We start from the raw sequence: 10,647 nt of genomic DNA, 5'->3' as shown, positions 1-10,647 counted from the left end.
ATTCATTTGTCACTGAAGCACATTAATCTGTATTAACACTTGAACATTATGTGTTTACATCATTCCGAAACAAAAGAGAATACAGCATACTGTAGGTACAGAACAAAACAACAGCGGCTTGATATGGCGCCCGCAAACGTTGTTACAGACATTGAACCTACGAAGCATGTTCTTGTACGCAGTCTCCACCCAAACTGGCGTCTATTCAATTTCTATTGCAAAGGCATGAGTTCATGCCAGCAGATCTTCCTCGGTCTCTACAGGAGACAGTTAACTGACATTAGGGGACCGTCTTACGTAGTACACGTCATCCTGTCTATCCTATTGCACACTAGGGCACACAACTCAGAGATTTTTGTCTTTCCCTAAGCTGATGAGGACGCATTACATATCTGAATTGAAATCACTGTAGAACGGAAACGAGATGTTTCCGGACATGGGTTTCTGATCAAAATATTATGTTGTCACTCCCCTCTACAAGTCCTAGAAATTGGAAAGGGATTTTCTGCCCTGTATATCAGCTGTCTTAGATATCATAAATGTTTCTTTGGCTAAGCAATAAGAAGTAAATCTAGGAAGAACCAATGAGGTAAATCAACCGCATGCGTCTATTGCTCGTGAGCTGTGATGTCTGCGGCAGCTCTAGTAAGATGTAAAGTTAGTGTGCATACCACTTAGTTGTATGGTGTGGTAACGTGGCTACAGAACCGGTAACATTGGGCACTTTGGTAAACGGTCGTTCTGGGCTCACATGCACTGGTACATTGAGTGGTGCGGGTGGTAGGAGGGCGGACTGCCGTAGCACTCGGAGAGGTCGCTGTAGCTGGAGCAGGTGTCGTCGTGCAGGCTGGTGCAGGCTGGAGCGTTGGAGGCAGCGAACAGCTGCTGGCCCTGGAGCCTGCGCTGCTGCGCGACGGCGCAGCTGCCGCTGCTCGAGGTGATGAGGTTGCCGCGCTCGCCGCCGATGCTCACGGTCACGCTGCCCACGCTCAGCGTCACGGGCGGCGGCGCCGTCTGCGCATGCGCGTGCGCCTGGGCCTGCGCTTGCGCCCGCGCGTGCGCGCCTGCCGCCTGCAGCAGGTCGGCCGCCGGCTCGAGCGCGACCGCGGACGCGGGGTCGTCCGGCTGCTGCTGCTGCTGGCTGTGGATCATGCGCACCGTCTGGCTCAGCGCCCAGATGTAGTTGTGCGCGAAGCGCAGCGTCTCGATCTTGGTGAGCTTGGTGTCCTCGGGGAAGGTGGGCAGCACGCAGCGCAGCCGGTCCAGCGCCTCGTTCAGCAGGTGCATGCGGTGGCGCTCGCGGTCGTTCGCCTTCATGCGCCGGTGCCGCTTCAGCCGCAGCAGCTGCACGCACAGAACACCGGTCTCCACTGTACTAGCCGTCACAACAACTTAGCCAATAGCTGGAACGATATTACTCTTGAAACAAATTTTTTTTTAATATTAAAATACCAGTGGACCAAGCATACTACGTGACGAAAAATTTCTATAGGGGCGAACAAAAAATTTCTATTTGAGGGCGTTGGTGAAGCGTATATTCAATGCGATGCGACTCCGATTCGGTTATACAACCACCAAAATGCAGGCAAGGGATCAGTATAGCATTCATGTCTTTCCGATGTGAGTGCAGTAAATGCGGAAATGTAGACTATGGCGACGTTATGACCAATTGCTTCCAAACAGCTTCAAGGTGCTGCAGTTCTTTTCTCAGCTACTGAACATTGAATAATAAAGAACACGTATGAGTAGCACGTCAGTGGGATGATGTGCGACAAGGGGTGCTGCTGCTTCATGACAATGCACGTCTCCATATCGCGAATATCATAATCCATAAGTTATGCCAACTGAAGTGGGAGACACTTAAACATCAGCCATACAGCCCTGATCTCTCCCCATGTGATTATCACGCCTTCGTTCCCCTAGGAAAAACCTTGAAGAGTCGACGATTCCTGTCAGAAGACGAAGTGCAGCACGCAACTACGAACTTCTTTACGCAGCATGACATAAGGTTTTACCAAAGTAACGAATGTCTTCAACCTGGGGATGACTGCCTTATGTTCACGGAGATTTTGTCTGGTTGGGTTACCGATTCTGAATTGTAGGGCCTTCTAATAGAAACTTTTTGATCTCCACTTGTGTAATAAATCGCTGAGTACTGAAGCAACGTAAGACATTATGGTACAGTTCTCAGACGAGAAGGATTATGCGATTTGGAAACTGTGATAGACACGGACTAGTCGATATATTAGTCAAACAAGAATGCAGGGTATAAAGGCATAGTTTAGGCAACATATGAATTAATTCGCACATATGTTTGAGATCAAATGAAGAACTATTCGACTACATAAAGCTAGAGCCGTATACTGTAGTTTAAAAAGAAAAGGTTGTTGCTCTATGATCACATCTTAAGAATGTTCGATAATCGCTTGACAAAGACAACCGGAATTTCTCAAGGCCAAAGAGGCGAAAAGATTGAGATAGTTCCAATAATGCGATAAAGATCTTAGAAATCGGTAACCCACAGGACAGAATCGTGGATAGACATCAATTCAGACAAACGGTGAAAAACTACAGGGGTTTTAAGCTGGGAAAAGAAATCAAAAGACGAAGAGGACCTCTGTCAGAAGACAGGAAGAAAGCATTGAGTCATGGCCTAAGAGATACTGGCAGGACATCAAAAATGGCAGACGAATAACAGAATTGGAAATCGATATTGATTTCTGATTCAGAGTCCATACTGGCTGAAGCCTAATGTAAAAAAATTATAATAAGTTTAATGGATAAAATACGGGAGGCGAAAATTTAACTGCAAATTCTTCAGAAACCAGACTGCAGTTATTAGAGTCGTAAGACATGGAGGGACAGCAGTAATTGAGAGGGAAGTGAGAAATGGTTGTAGATATCACCGATGTATTCGATCTATACATTTTGCAACCAGTAAAGGAAATAACGAAGAAATTTCGTGAGGAAATAAAAGTTCAAGAAGAAAATACAAAAACTATGAGGCTTGCCAATGAAACTGTTATTCTGTGAGAGATGGCAAGGGACACGAAAGAACAGTTGAATGGAATTGATAGTCTCTTCAAAAGGAGTTATAAGTTGATGATCAATAAAAGTAAAACAAGGGTAAAAGAATGTAGTCGAATTAAATCAGGCTATTCTGAAGTAACTAAATTAGGAAATGGGACAGTTTGAATTGAACTTTGTTGTTTGGGGAAAAAATGGCGGTAGTAGGGAGGATATTAAATGAAGACTACCAATACCAAGAAAAGCGTTTCTCAAACAGAGAAATTTGTCAACATCTGACATAAATGCAAGTGCTAGGAAGTCTTTTCTGAAGGTATTTGTCTGAAGTGTAGCGCTACGGTCGCAGGTTCGAATCTTGCTTCGGGCATCGATGTGTGTGATGTCCTTAGGTTAGTTAGGTTTAAGTAGTTCTAAGTTCTAGGGGACTGATGACCAAATAAGTTAAGTCCCATAGCGCTCAGAGCCATTTGAACCATTTTTCTGAAGTGTAGCATTACATGGAAGGCAAAAGTGGATGATAAACAGTTGAGACAAGTAGAGAGTTGAAGCTTTTCGAATGTGGTGCTATAGAAGAATGCCGATGATTGGATAACTAGCGAAGAGGCACAGAACCTAAAAGGGGAGAAAGCAAAAAGCGCCGCACACAATGGCCACATCCAGCTCTCACCAATTTGTGTTGGCGAGTGTATGGAGCAGTGCTTCAGCTCTTTGAACCCCAGTGGTTTCTGCCTGAAAGCATCATTTTATTAATTTTGTTTTGAAACACCAGTGCCTTTTGCATGAAATTACTTATCCTGTTGCAAGAGGGAGACACCTAGTAGTACACTGATGTACTTCTACGAGTGTAGTGCCTTGTAGCAGGATTTACAGAGTTCTTAGCAACAATCGGCGTGAAGACAGTGCTACGTGGCTGTAAGGACATTGTAACATGTGCTTTCTTTGTACTCAGCATACTGAGGAGCTGAGTAACAGTGAAAGTAAGTGTATCAAGAGTTATTGTAACGTAAGTTTGAGTTTATACCACTGCTTTATGATTGGTCTCGAAATGAAAGCACTGGGTTAATACATACTTTTCATACAAATTTATTACATTTTATGCCCATATTTGCTTGTTATTTAGGACTATAAAGAACAATGCTGCGAGAGATATACCGTATTTAAAAATGGCTCTGAGCACTATGGGACTTAACTGCTGAAGTCATCAGTCCCCTAGAACTTAGAACTACTTAAACCTAACTAACCTAAGAAGTCACACACATCCATGTCCGAGGCAGGATTCGAACCTGCGACCGTAGCGGTCGCGCGGTTCCAGACTGTAGCGCCTAGAACCGCCCAGCCATCCTGGCCGGCTATACCGTATTTAAAGTTTTCATGCTTACATAAGGCAGTAACGTTACTTTTAAAGAGTTGACTATATGGAAGTTTGTCCTTGCTTGTGTTTAGTACAACGGTCTCGCATTAAAATGACAGGTCCCGTAAATAAATGATGATGGTGTAAAAGTACGAGTATACGAGAACGCACTTAAAAATGGTATACAGACGAAATCAGCTGATCGTGATATGACAGTGACTGTATAACAACCGTGGTGGGAAATGTAGAGCAAATATGGTAACAAAGTTTCATGATAGTAGCGTGATGTTTCCGAGGTGGTAACTGAAACTCTACGACTATCCGTAGTATGACACCTGACGCCCAGATAAGCGATATTAGACCGAATCAGCACAGTGAATTATGGCCTAGCACAAGCATGGACAACCTTCGGTGACCTGCGGTCTCATCCACATACTTAAGCTCAGGGGGCACTTCGTCACGTGACGTGACAACAGCGCTCTGAATGTATGACGTCAAAACTACAGCGTCCATGACGTTAATGTTTACGGAATAACACGCCCATATGAATGGCACCCCGTTCACGACATGTTATGCCACCAAATTATCCTTCTAAACACTCTTCAAAACACTTATTTCTGGGAGTACATTAATTTTATTCTTACCCTGTCTTCATATGCTTACATTTATTTGCGCGTCGTAAACATTGTTTCTTTACTTACGATGTCTTTCAATAGCTCCCTCAAATACTTACGTTGCAAAACTCTGCAACACCAATAAAAAGGGTAATGTTCCTTTTAATGCCTGTAATGCTAATGCTTTCTCCACAGCTACACCAAGAAACAAACATTACTAACTGAGCTCTGTCTAACAAATCAGTTCTCTTGTCAAAAACGGACACGAATGTTCCGAATGTGGCAGCACGATCATACAAACTGTTTTTAATGTCATGAGCCATCATACCAATTCGGAAAATAACTGTTTGCCTCGATAAACTTATTTATTCGAACTTGTTTATTATCGGGGCATTGTATGGCTGCAACGTCCAAGAGGCATGCCTCTAGGATTCCTCTTCAGCAAAAGGCTGTAACTATGTGTCAATTTTTCTACTCGCTATAAAACTAGCATTTACCGAATTGTCGCACTGTGCTCTCGGTTTCGCAAATAGGAAAGAAATATATTAATTTTGTCTTTCTGGAATTGCCCCGTGACCTGTTGTTGAGGAACGTGTTCCGCAGAAAAGTGCTTTTTCATATTACGTTACTTCACAACTGGTAGTGGTTCCCTACACAACGAGCAAAGATGTTTACCTCTGTACACAGTAAAGAAATAATCCTCTGTCTAGTGCTTCTGGAATTGGCGACATTCAGTATTTATGGACATGACCACATAGGCGATAACCTCTCGCAAGGACTGGAAACGTGCCTCTCTTTGTTGTTCAGATCGAGTGGTGGAGGAATGGCACTGCGCACGCCCAGATTAAGTAAAACTTCCATTGGTTGTGTTACGAGCTGCAAACAGAGGCCAGCCGAGCGGCGGCGGAAACAGCGTAAAATGTGTTCCGGATGCCTGTTGATTTCTTTCTGAAAGCAGGATGGTTTTATTTAGGATTCCAATACGCCTCGTTATTCTGCACTCTGTTGCCAACAAAACTGTGGAGAGTGCCTGTATGCGCACATGTTACCATTCTACTGGTCGACGTCGGGGCCAGCGTCTTGCTGCATCAACAACCTCCCCATCATGAACATATTGCTTCCCGTCGAGTGCACCCTTCGTTGGGCTAAACAGATAAAAATCTAGTGTTTGGCGTCGAGGAACGAAGCGGGAAAACACTTTTCTGTACCCCAACTGGTGGATGAGTCAGTACTACCAACAGAGACGGTCAGCTGAGTAGCGATGTGTTCGACTGTGATCCTTCGATCACCTCGAATGAGAGTGTCCGCACCTTCCAACATTGCAGGACTCGCCGGTCAGTGCAGCGGCCGGCACGCGGCAGATCGGACAGGTTTGTGCGACCTTCTTGCGATGATGACAGATGCCTCACTGAACGACTCGCCGTGCTTTGTTCACTGGCAGGTCGCTGAAGACATTCTGCAAGTGCCTACGAATATCTGCTTCGAACACATGCAGTTACAGACGCCATTTTGAAGGTTGCGTACATGATAAAATCCATGGTATACCTCCTAATATCGTGTCAGACCTCCTTTTTCCTGGCATAGTGCAGGAGCTCGACATGGAACGGACTCAGCAAGTCATTGGCAGTCCTCTGCAGAGATACTGAGCCATGCTGCGTCAATAAGTGTCCATTACTGCGAAAGTGTTGCCGGTGCAGGAATTTGTGCACGAATTCTCCTTTCGTGTATGTTCCATAAATGTTCTATGGGATTCGAATTGGGCGATCTGGGTGGCCAAATCATTCGCTCGAATTGTCCAGAACGTTGTTGAAATCAGCAGCAAGAAGCTGTGCCTGGTGACATGGTGGACTGTCATCCATAAATATTCCATAGTTGTTTAGGAACACGAAGTTCATAATTAGCTGTGAATGGTCTCCAAGTAGCCAAATACCACCATTTCCAGTTAATGATGAGTTATTTACAATGGTTCACAACCCCATGATGACTACTGCAGTCCACTCACCACTCCGCTGCCCCACTCCGAACCACTCTTTGAGGGTTATTGTGCGGTTAGGCCCCCATTGCCTGCCCCCCTCCACCCCCGGGAATGTCTCACACCAGACGAGTGTAACGCCTATGTTTGCATGGTAGGGTAATGGTGATTTACACGTACGTTGAGGCGGAATAAGGGGAACCACCCCACATTCGCAGATGGAAAACCCCCTAAAAACAATCCACAAACTGGCCAGCTCACCAGACCTCGACACAAGTCCGCCGGGCGGATTCGTGCCGGGGACCAGGCACTCCTTCCCAATCCGGAAAGCCATGCGTTAGACTGCACGGCTTACCGGGCGGGCAAGTGTTGCATTACTTATAGAATTTCCTTTCATAAATTAGGTTTTCGCCTTCCGAAAGTAGTGAGCGAGAGCGTCGTGGTGAGCTGCTGCGTGCCTACCTGTGTGGGGCTGCGCGCGCGGCCGGCCCTGGGTTTGCTGGAGGCGCCCCTGCGTCCCCTGGGCCTGGACACCTGCTGCTGCTGCGTCTGCTGCAGCAGCTGCTGCTGCTGCTGCTGTGACTTCTGCTGCTGGTGGTGACGCGGCCGGCTGCCTTCGCTGTCGCCGTCGCAGTCCTCCTCGTCGTCGTCGTCATCTTCCAGGCTGGCCAGCTCCAGTTCCAGATCCAGGTCGTCGCCGTCTCCATAGGGAGGGTAGCCGCGAGACGTCTCCGGCCGCGCCTCCGACACACCGCAGCCGCCCGACAGCTGCTCGGCGGTCATCTCCAGGCCTGCAGCACACGACAAGTGGCGACATGTAGTGCTGATGTAAAGCTGTTTTCAAACCCGTGTGCCCTTCACCTCATCGCCTACATGCATGCCACATGCAAGTAGAGGCACACGTGTAGATTGCACGCCACTTCCTCATCTTGTACGTGCAACTCATCCCATTCACACCTCTGTTTCCACTGGGCGCCACTACCTGCATGTGGGGCACTTTACAGCCACACAGCGATTAGCCACAAGGCGCAACGGCATCAACGGACCTCAATGTTGACAGTTGCACAACATTTTTACCATGATGAACACTACATAGCAGTTGTTTGACGATAGCGCACCGAAATATTGTTACAGTTAAAAAGTGGCAGTAAAGTTGCGCTACCTAAGCTATGGTTCTGTAGTTTCAATTCACTACATAAATGACTTAGTGAATGGTAGGCTTACCAGCAGTATTCATAACATTCATATGAAAATGAGCATAGCTGATATGTGAGAGAGGAACTAGGAGCCGACGAATTCTCTTTGTTTTTATGTCTGCTTTGAAGATAATTAGACCCACACATCGTTTAGTGTTAGTCCATTGCGTATTTTATATTCTTATAAAATATAAATTGCACTTTTTAAGCAATAAAAATTAGCTGCTCCCATAAATTCTACATTTTTATATAACCAAAGGATTTACTTTTAAATGCAAGTACAGTTTTCATGGAGAAACACAAAAACTTCTGTACAATTGCTGATATTTTGTACTTTTCATGAAAGGCAAGCGTTTCTTATTTTATTGATAAGCGTGAAAGTAATTTATGAATAACAGGAGCATATTCTATATAAGCTCACCCACGTATTGATGCAATGTTCTGTATGTTTCTATTTTGCGTTTTTTGTGTGTACCTTTTCTGAGGAAATTTCGTTTTCTAGAGCTGTGTGATAAATCTGTCTTTCTCTTTTTTATATTTTTACTGCAACTTCGCTCTGCTTCACTTTGCAAATCAACAGTTTTCGAATAAAACCTGAATTAAACATTGAAAGTTTCAGTTTTGCTATAAACGCTGTTTATTTTTAATTATCAGATAGGATGGTAACTACGTAGAACAAAAATGTTCCGTAGGTTACGCCGTCCTTTATATGTCCTCAGTCTGTTCTAGACAGTTCACCATTTCCTATTTTTAGAGGAATCTAGTAAGACATTGATTCCATACCCAAATGGCCTAACGGCCAATAGGTATGCAACACACTTAGCGTCCAGGCAATGCGGCTACGTTCTTTACTGACCAAAGCTACTGTTCAAATGTGTGTGAATTCCTAAGGGACCAAACTGCTGAGGTCATCGATCCTTAGGCTTACACACTACTTAAACTAACTTATGCTAAGAACAATACAAACGACCATGCCCGACGGAGGACTCGACCCTCCAGCGGGAGAGGCTGCTCACCAATGCTACTACGAAAACTACCTTAGTCTACACTTCCTTACGATAGTACACTAACCCACGGTAGCTTAAAAACCTTAAGTGGCAGTTTTGTCTACGATGTTGTTCAAAGTAAGCACTTCTTCTGAGTGCATGTACAGAGAAGACTCTTTGGATTTCACTAGTTACGTTATTCTCAAGTACTCAGTCCAGCCGGCCAGAGTGGCCGTGCGGTTCTAGGCGCTACAGTTTGGAACCGAGCAACCGCTACGGTCGCAGGTTCGAATCCTGCCTCGGGCGTGGATGTGTGTGATGTCCTTAGGTTAGTTAGGTTTAAGTAGTTCTAAGTTCTAGGCGACTGATGACCTCAGAAGTTAAGTCGCATAGTGCTCAGAGCCATTTGAACCATTTTATACTCAGTCCACATGAGAAAGGGAGACCTGGTTGTTGAGGGTGTGATTGGAAGCAGACGGGTGTAATAGTGAGGAGGCCTAATTTTGGAATACTGTTCGTGTAACGTGAAATGTATTTAAGACGATAATGTCCAGCTACGTGCGCTAGCTTCGCAGGAATTTGGCTGTCGCGTTTAGACAACGTTTTATGTTTTGGTTTGTAAAGTTTCGTAATTTGATTTGTTTGGGTATTTTGATAGGGTTGTTTCGTTATCCAGTAAATCCATGAAATCACGAAAGAAATATATCATTCTTTACCTCTTTTCACTTTTAAATGCTGACTTTATAAATTGGCTGTTTAATTCCAAATTTCAGCTGTTTGTTAATAACGATGTCCAGTGATGTAGAGATGTTCATATTTGGTTTCCACTATCAGTACTAGCTCGCAGTGAAATTATTTTTCAAGTCACTTACATTAAGCCCTCACATCTAATTTGTTATTCAGAAGTTTCGAAGGAAAAGCATTTCGACCTCACATTGCAGTTTGCCAGATCCGGCTCTTAAGTTTATGTTAAGTTGGCGCAATATCTTGCACTGCACATTCCAAAATTATTTAAATGGAGACAAAGCAGGTACAGGTAAGCCAAAGTGATCATTAGAGCCAGAATTAAATATTGCGTTGCGCAGTTAGGACAATGTGATTGTCTATTCAAACTACCATAACATTCTGATGTTGTTTGACTCAGTGGCTGTGTAACTGTTTTTCACTGGACATTCAACCATTGAGATTAAGTATAAAATTTCCACAGCATTGCAGTTATTGCGTGTGGTAGGCCACATACATGTTGTTAATGAGGACTGCACACAGTATACGTAATTATGCACGAGAGTCCTTTTGTCACAGATGCTTCATATCCAATACAAATAATGACGTCGGACATCTCTAGTGAACATAAAGTTACATAACGTGCACAATCCGATTAATGTCTAAATGTTTCATTGAAAAGTAAAAGTAATAAATTTCATTTTAAAAATTACTTTTAGACACTCCCCCCTGTCTATATGAAGCTGAGTATTTACACCTGAGCACAGGCATAGAAAAA

At 44.4% G+C, this 10,647-nt stretch overlaps 1 protein-coding gene across 1 annotated transcript; it reads right to left on the bottom strand.

The window, feature by feature from the left end:
- Positions 1-747: 747 nt before the first annotated feature.
- On the bottom strand, positions 748-7,537 carry LOC124545670 (neurogenin-3; the record flags this gene model as incomplete). Its single annotated transcript, XM_047124617.1, has 3 exons — positions 748-1,014; positions 1,105-1,344; positions 7,427-7,537. Coding segments are annotated over 3 exons (618 nt in total), but the record flags the coding sequence as incomplete, so codon positions are not given.
- Positions 7,538-10,647: the final 3,110 nt, after the last annotated feature.

The sequence above is a fragment of the Schistocerca americana genome, chromosome 8 (genome assembly GCF_021461395.2).
Source record: "Schistocerca americana isolate TAMUIC-IGC-003095 chromosome 8, iqSchAmer2.1, whole genome shotgun sequence".
Classification (NCBI taxonomy): Eukaryota; Metazoa; Arthropoda; class Insecta; order Orthoptera; family Acrididae; genus Schistocerca; species Schistocerca americana.
Note: the sequence above shows the minus strand (reverse complement) of the source record. Positions and strands in the feature narration are given on the sequence as shown.